At 37.6% G+C, this 18,305-nt stretch overlaps 1 protein-coding gene across 3 annotated transcripts in view; it reads left to right on the top strand.

Annotated features, from left to right (window-relative positions):
• Positions 1–18,305, top strand: part of LOC140669737 (paired box protein Pax-6) — an 87,702-nt gene that overhangs the window by 22,293 nt on the left and 47,104 nt on the right. For all 3 annotated transcript variants that reach the window (XR_012047396.1, XM_072899803.1, XM_072899802.1), the window contains exons 3-4: positions 4,248–4,413; positions 5,491–5,671. Coding sequence is in view for 2 of the 3 variants with exons in the window: in XM_072899803.1 (XP_072755904.1) it covers positions 4,248–4,413; positions 5,491–5,671 (347 nt within the window). In the remaining variant the exon portion in view is untranslated. The remainder of the gene's footprint in view (positions 1–4,247; positions 4,414–5,490; positions 5,672–18,305) is intronic.

Genomic DNA, 18,305 nt, shown 5'->3' with positions numbered 1-18,305 from the left:
TACCTAGACAATAGATAAAATTATATAGCAGCTTATCTAGATGATTTTAAGATAACATTGCTTTAAAAAAATATAATTAAGGAAAAAATAAAAATTATAATCGTATAATATAAAACACTAGCAACATGTTGCTAACATCTTGAATCTGACACCACTGACAATGAGTTAGTGTACAATATATACTGAATAGTTCACTTTATGAAGCATTGATGTTCATGTTCGATTCAGCAAAACTCAGCGTTTAGTAAATGCTTATTCTTTACTATTTCTTTAATGTGATTTCTTTAATATGATTGGATATTACCTTTGGATTACTTTTGGAAATAAATCTAAGAACCAAATATATTAAAAAAATCATAAGGTGCTTATTGAGAAGTGAGTTCTGTTAATTGTAGAATTATTTTAAATAATTTAAGCCAGATAATACATTTTTCTATCTAACAATAAGACATAGATAATATATATCGCATTATTATCTAGATAAAGATGAGATAAGGCAATTGCTACATCTAAATAATTATTTAGATAACTTCATCTAGATAACAGAAAACACTGACCGTAAAGTAAGCATAAAAGAAAAAATGTAATATCAATAGAATTAATAATTAGAAATTATGTGTAGAGTGTTATTAATTATGCAGAGCTACGAAAGTATTGCCAAGCTTATTATCCGCAATTTCTTTTATATATGACAGCGGCATATACATACATCTATATGTGTATGTACATGCTTAAAAATCTATTTTGTCTTTATATTTTCTTTTATCTGGAATAATACGCGATAATATTATTCCTATAGCTAAGTATATCGCAGCTGTGACAATGACAACATTAGTGTACTCTTTCGGCTTATCAGTCATTAACAAGATATAGTTAAACTAGTACATGTAAATCAGTATATATATATTAATACTCGCCAAACATATCAAAAGAAGAGTGAAAAAAAACCAACTTTTTTGCATATATAATGCAAAAGAAAAAAAAAATTTTCATACTATGCTCATTTGGAATAATGCATTTGTACAAGGTTTTATTCACAGCCGGTTGCGCTAACGCGGGATAAGAAAGTTTGCCTTGGGTAACTATTGGAAATACATTATTACGTCGACAGATGAGAAGCTATTTTCTAAGAAATAGTGTATTATATATTGTAATGAGTCCTATCGCGCATATGGTAGCGTTTGTAGCAGCATAGAGTGAACGTCCCTCTCCTTGATCCAATTATATTGTCACATAGATTTTATACGTTCATCAGTTATTAAAACAATGCAGCATACTACTCCAAGGCAATTGACTCCTGCTTCTAATTGTGTTTGACATGTGCGAAGGCTATGTCGTTACTTGTTTCAACAAGTCAAACACAAATGTAATGATGAAAGAAACAAATGCTGTAATTTTTTACGTGGTGTTATATACACGAATTTGTTTATTTATAAAAGATTTTTCTCTAATTTAATATTTTAAATATATTAAAGAAAAATTTAACTTATGAAATTCATTGATTTTAAAACAGTCTAATCTCTTCTGACAATAAGATGTATATGCCATTTTTCTTCCTAATATCTCTCATAATTTTGATTATTTAATATATATATATATATATATATATATATATATATATATATATATATATATATGAATGTCAATAACAGACTAATAATAATATAAAACAATGTATCAGAAAGAGTTATGATGAACGTAATAACATTTTTCAGAGATTCACAGAGTGAAAAACGGTGACGGACATTCGGAAAAATTCTGCGCGTATTCGATGATGCATCATGATATGGGAAAGGGTGTTGGGGCGAGAAAGCGAGAAGGGATCAAGGGACGGCTAATGAAGTCCTAATAAACGGCGCCGAGGCTCAGGCAGGCGGCGACACCCTTTCCGGCTTGATATTTAATACAAACGTTACAATATCAAAACACGTCCTCTGGGTCCGAATGCCCACTCGAGCGCACCCCTTGGTCGCGCGCGCGGTTAATACCGGGTGCCTTAAAGGCACAGTATATCGCACACCCTCTTGCGTTGTTGTACCGATTCTAATACAAACGTACGTATCCCCAGAATCCGCGTTGGGTCCACGACGAGGAGCTAACTATAATTCCTCGATGCTCTCTCGTGCTCGAACACAATGGCTGGGCGAGGGATGTAAAGAGGAAAGAGAGAAAGAGAGAGAAACTAGCCCTCTCTAAAGACGCGCCAGTTATTTGCGCGAGTTATTATCGCTCGTTAAGAACCGGCATTCGAAGCGCGTTTAACAATTTGCTCGCACTCACCCTCCTTTTCAGACTCCATTTGTTTCTTTAATTTACTACTCCGCTTTTTGCCCGCCGATTTGCGAGTCCCGCGCGGTATTATCGGCAGATTTCTCCGGACGAGAATTTCCGCTTTCATCGCTTCTGCATTCTCTTGTGCCTTCTCATGTCTCTTCTTTATAGATTTTTATAGAGACAAAAAAGTAGGAGACTTATTAAAACATAGACACGTTAATTTATGAATTATGACAACGGTAGTTGTTTACACCTACCTTTATATATACCATATGTGCGCGCATACGTGGAGTAATCTCTCTTTTTATTTCTTCTTTTTCTCTTTCGACAACGAGAGAGTCCCATTCATGATGGGACATACACGCGAGAAATGGCTCGCAATTCTCGCGCTAGGCCCATTTTCGAAAGTCAATCGACCGTGAGCCCCCTTTTCGTCGATCGCGCGCACTCATAAATCTCCCTTGTAACCCTCCGGGTGTGTATGCCAGTCGACTCGATGCGACGCGCCGAATTAGCGTTAACAGGATATTTTTGACAACTAACGTTGCCTTTTTCCTAACGGACCTCATGAGCGATTACTCGTGTAGGGAAGCTTTGTATAGATATACAATGTTTGAACTAACATATTTCATTTGTTTTGATGGTTTCCAATCGGTTTCGATGCAAACTGAGGATTTAATCTTTTCCTATTACTATATCTGTTATTAGATTTACTCGATAAATTTGTATATAAAGAATTTAATAATTTTTTATTGTTACTATATGAAATAAAGAAATAAAAAATTTAATCTTTTACAGTGCAAAATCGTGATAATTGTTAGTGGGTAACCATTTATGTAATTTCACTACATTAGTGTAATATGTATTAATTAAAAAGTTTGGAATAATCTCATCTTCATTTATAAAAAAGTATTTTTACATTATTTAATTATTATTAACTTACAAGAGAGAACAAAAAATATATTTTAGAAATGTCATAATGTTACAATACATGAAAAAAAAACAAAATTTTAATTTGTTTTCTAATTATTTCTTATAATCGTATAAAGTCATATTTATGATAATTAATTACGGTTACTTACAATTAGTTATTCTGATACTGATATTTTATTATACGTCAGGATATTATTGAAAAATCCTAGATTCAATCTTAAATCTTTTCATACATTCTTTTTTTTACATTATCAAAAAATGAAAATATTTAATATGTAGGTATGTGTTATATAATGATACTTACTTTTTTATTTCTTATCTTGTTTGTAAGTTTTACCTATTTTTTGAAAACGATAGGACCTCTCTACCCCGGAAAAATTAGGGCGTGGCACTCCACTCTAGGTGTCACCTTCGGATGCAGCTTTTGCGCACGGCGGTGACGGGAATATAAAATATCTACGCGAGGGAACGCTTCTTTCTTTCTCTCTCTCTCTCTCTCTCTCTCTCTCTCTCTTTCTCTCTCTCTCTCTCTCTTCTCTGTGCCGTTTCTCTCGAGTGTCCCAAGACGGCGGCGTGTGTGCCTGTCTTGTCACTGGCACAATGAGTCGAAGATTATCTACGATGGGATTCGCTGACATTACGACGCTCGCGACCAACCCCCTGCGCTCATCCTCCGCCACTCCGTCTCTCCCTTTCGTGGAGCGCGAAAAGAAAGAAAGAAAGAAAGAACCCGCCGTAGTCTTCTTCTCTCCTCTCGGATTTGAGCTTCTGAACGGGAGGAGAGAAAATACATGATCTACGGCGACAGCGGTATTGTTCGTCGAAACGCGAAAAAGTCACCAGAGGCGGTGGAGCATTTGAACTTTTCACACCCCTTATGCGAACATTCGACGCGAGAGGAGAGATAATTCAGAGAAATATAATTTTTTTTTGTCGGAGTAATTTTTTACCGTTTGATTTGTTGATATATCTAGTTCTAAAAAAAATGATGTTTAAAAGCATAGTGCATGAAGTGTATGCAATTTTTTCATCGTTCGCAGGACACAGCGGGGTGAACCAGCTGGGTGGTGTCTTCGTCGGCGGCCGGCCACTTCCGGACTCGACGCGGCAAAAGATCGTCGAGCTCGCACATTCGGGCGCGCGACCTTGCGATATCTCCAGGATACTGCAGGTCAGCAACGGCTGCGTCTCGAAGATCCTCGGCAGGTTGGTTGCAATACTGCTTATTCGTTTTTCTTAACATGACAATGTCTACTGGTCGTTGGAAAAACATGAGAAAACTTGGAATTCTTTTTTTCTTGAATCTAGAAAAATCAGGAAATTCTTTTAACATTTTATTTGGAATTTAGGAAATTTTTTTTCAAAATTCTCTTTCATAATACTTTGATAATTCTCTTTTATATTGCAAATAATCGGCAATCCATCAAATTATGAACTATATGTTTAAAATATACCTAATGTAAATATATCATATTTTTGTTTATATTTATATATTAAATGTTTTAATAAAATATGCAGTACATATTCTTTTTATTATAATTTTTAGTGATAAAAAATGAAAATGTTATGCAAGTGAAATATGTTTATCTTAAAATAATTCAGTTTTTTCAGTATATTTGCAAATTTAGCACTTGAAACTGAAATGACTCTATGTTTTTTCTTCGAGTGAAAAGCATTGGAAAACATATATAAAACTTATTTTAGAAAGTTGTATCAAAGAATCTGTGTATGTATATGTGTGAAATATTCTCTTCACCTAAAATTTTTAACAAAAAACTTAGAAGATTAGGAAATTTTCATGGAATTTTTTTTTTTTATAAGATTTGAGTAGACACTTTGAACGCACATTCTTCTCAAATCATTATATACTTATAAATTAAAATTCTCGAATTGTATCAATTTAAAAATCTATTCATAGTGTCACTAAAAAAACTTTTATATTTATTGTCTTACATTAATGTAATATATAACGTTTATAAATTTTAAGAAGTAAAAGAATGTCGCAAAGTCATAATGCAATTCAAACCAGTCAAGAGGAGAATATAAATAGATTATTCAAACACTTTAATGTTATGCACAGCTACTGCGTAAAAGACGCAATCAAGTAAATATATTGTTCAATAATGACTTTGCTCCCGCATTATGCAGTTCGATCTAAATTTAAATCATAATATGGCGGATGATATGCTTACATTTAAGTATAATGTCGTATTATCGCTACTTTAGAGTTGTGTTTTTTCTTGTATTCCTACCGCATTGTACCGCAAATTATTATTGTTGTAGGTACTATGAGACCGGATCTATAAGGCCCAGGGCCATCGGCGGCAGCAAACCTCGTGTGGCAACGGCGGAGGTTGTCAACAAGATCTCGCTCTACAAGAGCGAGTGCCCGTCGATCTTTGCGTGGGAGATTCGAGATCGCTTGCTGCAGGAGGGTGTATGCACGAACGACAACATCCCGAGTGTAAGTACCTACAATATGTTCAGTTTTTTTCTTGCTTTGATTTATATATTAAACAGAAGATTGATAAAAATATTATCTTCATTATAGTGTTAATATTATTATTATGGCCAATAGATACAAATAAATAATACACTAAAGTAATTAAAAATATTTTTTACTAACATAATAAACAAACTGACCTATAGTTAATATAATAATGATTAAGAAAAAGAGAGAGAGAGAGAGAGAGAGAGAGAGAGAGAGAGAGAGAGAGAGAGAGAGAGAGAGAGTAAAATGTAATAAATATAATAAATATATACATAGTTTCTATAAAAAGAGAAGATAAGTTTCTATCAACGCGAATACGTAATGAAATTGTGGCAAAAACTGGATTTATTCAAGATTATTCTACATCATTCAAAATTTCAGTTTATTAAATCTGCTAGACCGTAAAATACATCGCAAATTTAATAAAAACGTGTGTTATTCTTTTTGGATAGCAGTGAAAATACAAATCACATAATAAAGATTCGCGGCTCATAAAAAAATCTTTGTTAATTTATAGTTAAAGCTCACTGATCGATTACGCAGTTTGACAAAAGTTTCCGCGGAAGAATCGGTGTCGCGGCGGCGGCGACAATACAAAGCGCGTCGCAAAACAGCCGTAATGGAGCCTGACTTTCGGCGGGCGGGGGTGGATGGAAGTTGTAAACGCGCAGGCGTATTGTCAACGGGGGGTTTTGTCTCTACTCACACAAAACAGGACCGCATTTACATAGATAGCGCGAGTCGAGGAGGGGGACGGAGGTGAGGGATGGAAATCAGTTTTCCATGGGGTTGGCGACCGGTTGTACAGAGGATGTTTATGCGAGCTGATGGACTCTCGGGCGACGTGTGCAAACTCCACCCCCTCGTCGCGGCGCGCGGCTGATGTTGTTAACACGAGGCGGTTAATCGCCCAAACGGATGACAGACGATTTGGCGTTAACCGGTTCCGCCCCGACGAGTTCCCTGTTTCCCCAACGCGGGAATCATTCTTCCCATCTCGCAATCGCGACATTCCAGGAGATTCCGTCGATAGAGAATTTGTCACTGTTACAACATTACTATATTAACATTAAATGTAATTTTTTTTATTGTTTCGCAAGTATAGAGTTGCCAATTTTCGTCAGGAGAATAAAATAATGAAAAGTAAAAAAAAAAAAAAGAGAGATCGAAGAAAATCATTTCCTATTCTCATTTTTGAAATTTAAATCGTAAAGATGACCAGATGATTTTTCATAATTCTCAAAAGATATCTGGAGAAGAGGAATTGTCCAGATATCTTTATTAAGAATGAATAAATGCACAATTAGTTCAAGTGTAATTGAACTTGAAATATAAATATATATATATATATATATATATATATATATATATATATATATATATATGATGATTAGCAGAGCGAATGTGTTTAACACCGAGAAACGTCCGCCGAAAAGGAACGTAATACCATTCTTGTAGAATTAATTAAGAGATTGCTCGAGGATGGTCGACGCACGGATCAAAAGAAAATTCTCTGACGTCTTCCTTTTTTATTTTTTTTCTTTTCCGACCTGTGGAAAGAGGGACCCTTTCCCTCCCGTCCCCTTCAACCCCGCGATACGTTCGGTGTTCACGACGACGGGGTTGGTTCCTCCCCGTATACTGCCGTTGCCATGGATATTTGCATGCGTCCAATAAACGGTGGCTAAGGGGCTCTCGACTCGCTTAGGGTAAAAAGCGAAAGAGGGTCGCTAAATTTTACCCTCCCCCTCCCCCACATTGCCCTACGCTGTTCTTCCTTGTTTCTATATGCGTCTTCTTCATTCTACTCGTCTTCCCTTGCTGAAGCTGGCTGGCTGGCTGGCTGGCTGGCTGGCTGGTTGGCTCGTTCCCTCGCGTCTTCGTAACAACGCCGAGATGCACGCGAGCCACCCTCGTGAAGAGGCCACGGGTGAAAGTTGTAGCGAGGTTGGAGAAGAGGAAAAGGATGATGGTAGAACCAAGAGAGTATTCTTATCGATGTGAGAAAAAAGTGTCAAAGGCTCGCCTTTACTCGTGAAAGAAAGCCGACGAGAGTTCATCTTCGCGGCTTTTTGTACAGCCCCTTTTCTCTTTCGTTGTCACGACAAATTTCAGCATTCGCGTCCAGGAAAATAGACTGAAGCAATTCGCAAAAATACATTTGACATCTTAGAGTTTATAATAGAAAATTTTTATTTTTCCTTCAAAACTTTTTTTGATGTAAATTTATCATTCTCAACTCTTTATGTATTTAATCCCGTAATCTTGAAATGTTTCTGTAAAAAATGACACATTAGAACGATGTACTTCGCGTCAATATAATCTCATTCCAAAATCGTAACTTTTTGACTACTTACATATAAATGGTTGGTAAAAAAAAAAAAAAAAAAAAAAAAAAAGAAGTAAACGAAAAACGGTGGAAAAACCGCTCAACACGTTAAAGAAACAACGCGAAAAAGTTTAACAAGTATGTTACAGCGAGTCGTCAAAGGCGTGACTTTTAAGCATTTTAAGCGGTAACGAGGCGCCGACACAAACAGCGACGTTACAGAATTTCGCGTTTTAACAAATTACAGGAGAGCTTGCGGACTCCGGAGCGCGCCTCCGGGGCGTTGGAGGATCAAAGCCGGCGCGTAATCCCGGCCGCGTTTGAGGATCTTGCGAACGCTTCTGAACTTGTTGTGGGCAAGATTAACGTTTCTTTAATGGTCCGTGTAATATTCCATTACGTACAGTTCGCTCGAGAATTATTGCGCCGGCCAAAGTAAAAGGTAGCGTCGAACGGATTCGGGAAGCGATCGAACGGTCAAAAGGAATTTCAGTTTCACATTCAGTGAAGTCTTCAGATATTGCATCTCTTTCTGAAAATATATTAACATGACGTATCTCAAAAAAATTGATACATCGAAGTATCATTGAATAAAATTTGAAGATTGTACTTTGCCTGAATGGTACGATTGCAAAATTAGTTCTATGCTAATTTATAATAATTTTCGAAAAGTTGATTTGTCTTGATAAATGTATGTTTGTCTTCGAGAATTGTATATAATATTATATATAATATAGTATTGTATACAATACATATATTGTGGGCAATATATATGGTATATATATAATATTTTACATTATATTTGCTATACTTTCTTTGTAAAGAAATTCTTCTGAAATTACTCTTCTGAAGCTATTCTTCTGAAGCTACTAGAAGAATTTAAAAAAATATATATTATGTTGTCTTCGAATTTTTATCACATTATGCAATATATCGCAAAATATCACTGGAAGGCATAGACTTTTTACAAACGTGACATTTAAAAACTTTTGAACAGAATTCCTCTCCTAAACCAAAGGACTTGAAAATCTTTCGACTTTCCTCAGCAAGATAATTCGCGAACGGGATTGATTCAAAAACGTTTCTACTTATTTTCTCTGATCCGTTTGTGCGTTATCCATGTGTGCGTGTGGTAGACGATAGAAGACCTCAGTTCGAGAAAGAGGGGCGAGGGGAGGGGGGGGGGTGTGGAGGGAAGAAAAGAGGAAGAATGAGAGAAGGTACGAACGGAACGAAGGAACGTATTCCAGGCGAGCCGTGGTGATTGGGGGAAATTTCATTATTCTCAGACATTACCCCCGTTATTGTAATGCCATCAAATTGGATACGCTTCGTACACCTTGTGGAACGGGTGGAATATCTCCGGCTCTTTCCTCTTTCGTCAACTCTCTTTCTTTCTCTCTTTTTTTTTCTTCCGCTTCTTTTGCGCGAACCAAGCTCGCCCTGTTGCGGACTTGTTCATCTTGCTCTAACAATTTTATTTTGTATGTAAGTATATCTATTTGACTAAACAAAAAGTATGCATTCTCCGTCGTAATTATGACAGACACTCTTATAAAAGTATAAATTGCCAAAGTTTCTCATGAACAAAGTTTTTCTTGCATGTAGATTTTGATATGATTTTTATGAAGCATCTCCAAAAATCTTCTTTTTTTCATGTATGTTGCTGCAATTAATCCGTTGTTTATCATAATTTCTTACCGTAATAAACATTACAGCCTCAACTTTGCATTACATGCATTATGATTCTTTCTACTTTCCAATCAAAAACACAATTCAATTAAATCTTTTATACCTAATAATTACAGTGATTATTTAAATTTGTATATTTAATAATAAAAAATTCTCATAGAAACTTACTCAACGATACTTAATTTAATTTAATTGTTCTCTATCTTTTCGACATTTTGTGAAAATTACAACAACCAGATTAAGTAAAATTACGCGCGAGAGCAACAGTTTTGTGTAGAACGGGCGCCCGATCGCATTCATCCTCTTTCGCGAGAAAGTTGAACGCGCGCGGAATTGTCGAATCGAGCCAATGGCTCGACAAACCAGTAAAGCCCGCAGGACGCGGAGACGGATTCGAAATGTCCTGCGGAGCTCCCGCTATCCGTTTCGTCGTGGAATACCGTTTCGGTCCCTGCCGGATTTGAATCTGGCATCCGGCGCGGCGTGGCGGACGGCGGACGCGTTATTGGTTTACTCGCGCCACTGGCTCCGGGATGCCGACAGCGGTTCTCATCCGAGAACCAGCAAGACTGGATCACTTGTGAATCGTGTGTGAATTGCTCATTCGCCAGACGACATTAATCCTTTTTTCAGTCGTCAATTTTGCGAAAAAGAAAAAAATTAGAAAGTTAATCTATAATATCATGTAACATGTTATCTATCAGGTCGTGTGTCTTTATCACTTAAATAATTATCATCACATTTAAACAATTTTTTTCTATACCTTTTTAGAATTTTTGTTACACACTTGAAATAGTTTAATATATTAATATACATCTTATTACACTGTTATAATATTATCGGTGATTGATAAAAATATCGATAATATTACGGAGGAAGCTGAGGTTATTGAGGTTCGAAGTCATAAAATTTCAAGTTTTACTTTTGAAAGATCAAAGGGGCATTTTTTCTTACAAAACTTACTGATAGATCAACTAAGAGCGTCACTGCGAAACGAGATTATATTCGTTGACCAGAATGACCGTGCGCGTCCATTCCAAGGGCTGACGTTGACATCTCGCCTCCATCGAGCATCTTTATATTATACGGCGCGCATCTTTCTTACGTAAGAAATCCGTTTTTTTTTTTTGTCAAACTTCCTATTTATAATCAGATTGCTGTGTAATTCATTGAATGGATTATTTTACATTATTAATTTTTAACTTTTAAAAGTTATGTTATTGATCGAAATTTTAAAATCATAAATCGCGTGAGAATAATTTTGTCGCGGAGATAAGCTAATAGCTAATATATGACAAACAACAAATGCCAATCAATCATTTTTGACACTTATCTACTGATATTGTAAAGAATATATTTAAATTACATGTCACATATATAAATATTATTCTATATTTACAGGCAATATATAATTGTACTTTATTACAATATAACAGCGTAGCTTTCGTTGTTTCTCGCACAATTTGATTTCTCGAGCTTACAGCGATTTTACCAAGCCATCCGCGATTCAATTTATCTGGCGTCCATTTTTGCAAAAGTGCGTCTCGATGACAACATTCGTCATCCGCAGAGAACCCGCTGTCAAGCGAGAGGAGCGCCGCTGCGCCGACGAGATTACATTTGTCGAGGTGGCCAGCACCGTCGTTTCGGCTGGTTTCAGGCAGTCCGATCCCGCAGGGAGGTAAAGGGAAGTGAAAAGGGAAGGGAAGGGGGAGGGGAGGGGAGGGGAGGGGGGGGAGAGGGTTGGATGTCAATGCCGCACCGTCGCCGTCGCCACCGCCGCCCAACCCTTTTAGTACGCGAAATCGCGCGATATACAGGCCGCCAGCCGGCCAGCCCTCGCTCCCATTCCCATTCCCCCGATGCAAGGGTGGAAAATCACGGGTACCACGACAGAATCGGGATGGGTGGAGGCGAGCGATGGCTGTGCGCTGTCCCTGTAATTAATAGTCGCCTACCGTCGACGGACGTCCCGAGAATCGAGTTTACAGGCTGTATCCGCGTGTCCGAGCGAATCGGATGATTGTTTAAGCGAGTGGCCATCTCTCTACTGACATCTCCATCTATTCAAAGAATGGCACGCCCTTGATTGCTTGTATCGTTTCTGACGTTCGTAACGTCGCAATAATAGTTTCGCGAAATAATCTCGCGTAAAAGATCAATTAGTCGACATTATTAGATGTTGCAAGTAAAAAAAAAAAAATATTTGAGAGAATTTTCTAATTTCTCTCATCTCTAACTTTATCAAAGAAATCGAATTATATTATATTATAAATTCTCTTTACCGCATCCATCCATATTTTACGAAGAGCCAATTGCGAGCGTAGGAAATTAATTCCGCAACGGGAGTGGGGGGGGGGGGGGAGGGGGCACAGCCCGCAGCCCGCAGCCCGCTCGACCGACACCGACGCGCGACGGCCGGGTGATTAAAAGGAACGTCAGTTCGCGCGCGAAGAAGAAAAAGACTTCAGCGGCGAGAAGGATTCTCGTTCTTGTGTGTGGTAAGAGGAGAAACACGGAAGAGTAGTGGGCATCGAGAAAGAACGGTCGAGAATGGGAAGAGGGTTGAAAAGGAAAAGAAGGAGTGCCCGAAGGGGAAAGAGTGGAAGTTAGTGGCGGCTCGGTGAGAAATACATAATGCAGTAGCCGGACGTCTCCGACACCCCCTAACTCACCCTTCGCCGGGACGAGGAAGAGGGGCTGCTGCCGCGAGAAAGAGAACAAGAGAGAGTATGTAGAGGAGAGGTTGGCCACGGCTACGGTGGTATTGGTGTGATGGTGTAGGTGAAAGAGAAGGAGGAGAACGGGAGGCCGAGGGGGTTGGTGGCGCGCGCGAGTGTACGAAGGGGTGCATTGATTTACGCAGCCGGGGCAAGGCGAGGGTGTCTCCAAGGCGGACGTGCAGGGGCCAACAATTCACTCGCCTCGGGTTCCAGGAACCATCCATTACTTTGGTTCTTCCACCGTCACCCCCTAGAGCTGTCTCCCCGGCATTGTTGCGGTTACTTACCGCGTCCATCGAGAACGTAGCCATTGTCACGGCGAAGTCGCGTGGCTCGCCGGTCTCTGCTAAACGCCGTTCGTGTCTTCGTGTGACGTTATGGTGACGTTGATTCGATGAAGAATTAGATCTTGTGATTTAACATGAAAGTAATTTCCTTTCTTTTGTTTATATAAATCGGATTAAAGGATAGTCCACATGTGTAGTCGCACATTTAATCGCTCTATTAGATTATGTAATTATTCGTGCTAAAAGAATTTCGAACTTTAAGATTGACCCTGATTTCATATATAAAAAAAATAGTATATGTATTTAGTAAATTGATTTTTCTGATGAATAGGCAGATAAAAGTAATAGGCAGATTATAAATTCTTGAAGATATCTGGAAGTCAGTTTTGACATCATTCTTCAACTTTGATCAATTTTTAATACCATATATCGTAAGAGATTTAAAATATTTTCAAATCCTTGTTATAAATTTATCTCAACACTCTACTTAATTTTTATTTCATTATTTTAATACATTAATTAAAGCATTAATATATTCAGAATATTTCTATTATATGTAAGTATAAATTATTAACAAAAAAAATACTACATATTTTTTGAAAGTATTTTTTTATTATAAAACGCAACAATTTTTTTAAGTTATGATATTATTGAATAATATTATTATGTATCATATATAATATTTAATAATAATATAAATAATTAAAAGACTTGCTTGGATTGAGGACTATCGATCGAAGATATTCTATTCTCGATGACAGGTGATAAAGAAATATACGGATGAAAAAAGAGAAAGTAGATTTCTCTTTAGTAGGAAAAAAGAGAGAGGGAGGAAGGGATAGTTTTCTATGTCGAAGTGGTTAACGTCATTTTAACCGCTGACTGCTCTCGCAACCCTATCCGCGTTCCAGCATCGCTGTTCGAGTTCATCCACCGTGCACCGGTTGCCCCGTCCAATCAGGTCATCGTCATCGTCATCGTCATCGTCATCGTCGTTGTCATGCTGATCCGCGCGAACCATATGCTCGTGTACGTGAACTGTACACGGCCCACGAATGTGCGGCCGAAGAATATCGACTTTCAGGCTTCTCCGGTCTCGATTGTCCTCCCGGCTGACGACTATCAGACGTTGAAATCTCTCTCCGTGGTTGAGTCCCTTTTTTTCAAAACTGGTACGTGTTCCTCCTCGTCAAATCTTGCCTTTTTTTCCTATCCACGCATCTCCGACAATCTCGATATTCCCGCGAGAAGAGAAAGAGAAAAGAGAAAAAGAGAGATCATTAGATTTCTTCGTTCTTCTCTTCATCGTTCTTTTGCATCGTCTTGTATCTCTTTACGCCGTGCTTCCCAAATATGACCGGCCATCTGATCGATCATTCTCCGTTTCACGTTGATCGTCAAGCTCGTGCGGACAGTTTGGGACCAGTTCTTTAATCGGTACCGAAACATGTAACCGATTCGTTAAGCATTTGCAAAATACATAGCCTGTAATATCTCCCATTTTCTCAAGAAACATCGATTTGTTGATTATGATTTACAAAATTCGGAAGAAATCGCTTAGAAATCATCTAGATACCGTATAAAATAATTTAAAACTCATTCGTACGTTACCTTAATTTATTAGTTTTACGTTAAAACGCTCATCGGTACCGATACGCGTGGCAGATTCGTTAAACGTTGGCAAAATGGGACACGTGGCAATCTCCGCGCAAAGCTGGAACATTCTCTCTCCCTTCCCCCGGTCCGCTTCAGTAATCATCGTCCGCCGGTCGTGCATCGTCGCAAGAATCCGAAGGAACTGGGGGATTGATTGCTGCTGGTGGTGCTCGCTCGAGAGCAGGCAATAACGGTGCGACGCGTGGCGTCCACGCCACCCCCGTGCTATCCGAGGGAACCCCCGGCGCGCTGCTAAATACCGAGTGCCCCTCTTGGACGACGAGCGCCACCGATGGCGGTGACCGCCACCCCTTCTTCACCGCCTTCGAGATAGTCCCTTATATCAGCGAGAGCTCGCTACCCTCAGCCGTTCCAGATTAAAAGCTGTGATTATACGTGGCATCAGACACCCTTCTTCCCCCTCCTCCCTTCTGTCTTCTTCCTCCGTGCTTCTTTCTCTCCCCTCTGTCCTTTTTCCGCCACCACCGTTGTATTTTGAAATCGCCTCTACTCGCCACCCTATGCCTCCTTCTCTTTCTCTCCCGTCTGTATTTCACTCTCCCCGTGGCTCTTTCTGTTTAAATTGCGAATACCACGCGTTCCTCTCGACTTCTATTTAAATGTAATTTGTATCTTGCTTGCGCGCGCGACCATTCGACTCCTCTCGCCCCTGAATCTCTCTCTAGATCCTCTCGCTACTCATGCGCACGCGACTAAAAACACGTGTTCGAGCGATAAGTCTTTTCTTCATACCTTCTCTGTTGTAATATTTATACTAAATAAAATATATCAATTAATCTCGTAATTTTTATCATGTAATAATCATAATTTTTATTATATAAGAATGGCAATATATATATATATATATATATATATATATATATTTTTTTTCCTTATACAATACTGCAACTTTCATGATATGTAACAATTATAATTTTTTGAAAAATAATATTATACATAATTTTCTTTAATAAGCACGTACAATTTTTTTACCATCTAATAACTGTGATTTTTATTATACAAAAAAATTCTAGATACATGGATCACAAAAAAAAATCATTAAACAGAAAAGCAAAAGTTTAAAAAATCTATCTGAAACATTAATCTAATACACTTGTTATTTATACCAAAATAATTTTTCTTATTAGTATAAAGTGGAAAGAGATAAAAAATTATATATATTTTTAAATATAATTTTCTACTTAAAAATAATTTTAGAGAGACAGAATTGAAAATGTGAATAAAAATTGATTAAAAATATCAACAAAATCATAAATAATTCCATTTACAATCTCAATTTTTATCATATGTATTTTTAGTTAATTTTTTATCCATTTCATAATATTTCTTATCTTTCCCCAACGTTTCATTATTCTCTTCTCTTTTCTCTCTCCCTCCCTCTCTCTCCCTCTCTCTCTCTCTCTCTCTCTCTCTCTCTCTCTCTCTCTCTTTCTCTTTTTCTCTCTCTTCGTACCGATAATATTCCACACTACTAGGATACGATCCACGACGTGGGGCTAGAACCGCACTAAGTTTCTTGGTGGTCCGTACGATAAATCAAACCGACTATGATAACTCCTGGAATAATGGCTCGCGAGATAACGATACACCGGTAGAATCGTCTCCGTCGTCGGGAATTGGCTCGGATACTTTCGCGCCTTGTTCGCACGTTATGCTATTCCGCTGTGTCTCAAACTTTTGATTTAAGAGGTAATAATAATTGCATCTTTTGTTAATTAAAAAATTTTAATCTTAACTATTTTACTTACTATCTTTAATTATCGCTGACTGCAGTTTTTTTTTTTTTTTTTTTTTTTTTTGTAAAAAAAGAGCCATAATATCTCTGATGCCGTCTATCTTTTTGTTATTTTACGGAAAATTTAAAAATTGCTCAACACAATTTGATATATGAGTTATCACATATAGTATATTTTGTCAATTTTCAAATTTTTATAAAATTTCCATAAAGTAGTAAATAAAATGAAATAAAAAATAGACAACATCGGAGATTACAATCTTCATGGCTGTCGTATTTGTAATCGAGAGAGAGAGAGAGAGAGAGAGAGAGAGAGAGAGAGAGAGAGAGAGAGAGAGAGAGAGAGAGAGAGAGAGAGAGAGAGAGAGAGAGAGAGAGAGAGAGAGAGAGAGCATATAGTCTGATTTGTTATTCGCCCCAACGAGCGAAGGTGCAACATGAATATTTCGAGTTATCAGATCGAATTAACTGGGGTACCGTTAATGCACGGCTGTCACAGACGCGCATAATAGAGACGTCAGCCTCTACGATCGCCTCTCTCGCAGTTTTTTTTTTTTTTTTACGTCTCCGATCCGATCCCAACAAAATTTCCCACGCAACCCGGGACGGTGACTCTTTGCACGACAACGTGTGCCATATATTGCGGAGGGTGCAAAATTTATACTAGAAATCCCCGTATCGGGCAGAGGCCGCGTGGCGCGCCTGTTACTGCACTTTTTTGGATCTCCGAATTGGTCACGATCATAATTGCGAGAATAATCGCCGAGAAATTGCGTGTCTTTCTTTTCGACATCGCGTTTCATACCTTGAGTCGTAGTACCGATTCCAATAAAGAAGAGGGAAGATTTTGAAGTTTACTTTATAATAATTTCTTACTTTATAATAATTAAATAAGTGTATTTTATTTCAATATTATAAGTATCAATATTATTCAGATATTATAAGTTTCAGTATTTATGTAATGGTATAATTTATTATACCATTACATATATTATATAATTTATTATTTTATAGTCTCTTTAATATATGAAGATTTGAACTATATCAGATTTTGTTAAGAATGTTGTTATTTTTAATAAAGATTACATCTATAAGAATTAGCAAGCATTTCGATTAGAAAAAAATTTATTTCAAACTGTAACCACAACAGAGAGAGAAAGAGATCATACACGTAACGCATACGATACTGTCATTATTTTAACGTATGAAACCCGTGAATTTCGAGGCTCGTACGAGAGGTCGTCACGTCCACTTTTATTCTCTCGATCGACAAGGGTGGCTTAATGACAGGTTATGGTATTTTGCTCACTTTCGACTCGTGCATACGTTAGTTATACGAGCGCGGTTGCTGTGCGAGCAGAATGTCGCTAGGCAGCACGTGCCAAAGTGTCCTCACATCCCCAGTTCGAAATACACGCACGGGACGCGTGGAGATATAAAATGCGAATAATGTAAGTCCCGATTAACGCGCCGTGTCAATGGAAAGATCATAGATTCCATAGCTGCCCGTATCCATGTCATTAAAATCCGATTATCACGGCTTTAATTCATCACGATATTCTTCTTTGTATAATATTACATGACGCTGGTATTTATTTATTTATTTATTTTTATTGTATTTGAAAATACAAGAAGGGAATATGTGATTTACTTTTGTATTGTCGTACAAAGAATCAGGCGTAAAATTATATTTCTCGCTAAAAAGCATCTTCTGAAGATATAAGAAATAATGAAATTATAAATATTTTTTATCAACATTGTTACATAACTTTTGTTTTAATATAAGTAAAGGTTATAAATCCACTAAATTTTATTTTTTATTATTTTTCTTGTTTCTTTTCCTTCTTTAGAATAAAGCAAAGAGTTTGTATCCCTTCTTGAGTATTTAACACTAACGCATTTGCAACTGCTTTTGTATCTCCTCCGAGTATGCCCCCTGACTTTTGAATAAGTTTTATGAAGTGCTGCTGATTACGCGTGTCGAATCGTCCGGCTATTATTTCCAGGATGTTTTCGCGATAATAAAGCCGTGCTGTATGACGGGCTCGTACGCACCCCCAGGATAACGGAAGTAGTCTGAATAGAGAGGAAAAGAGAAAGTCGTGGCACCCTCGTGTTCTCTCCTTCCGCTCTCTTCACGGTTAACACCCTCGTCTCATCATAC

Source organism: Anoplolepis gracilipes, chromosome 9 (assembly GCF_047496725.1).
Source record: "Anoplolepis gracilipes chromosome 9, ASM4749672v1, whole genome shotgun sequence".
In the NCBI taxonomy this organism is placed as follows: domain Eukaryota; kingdom Metazoa; phylum Arthropoda; class Insecta; order Hymenoptera; family Formicidae; genus Anoplolepis; species Anoplolepis gracilipes.
This window is presented reverse-complemented; position numbering and strand designations above follow the sequence as displayed.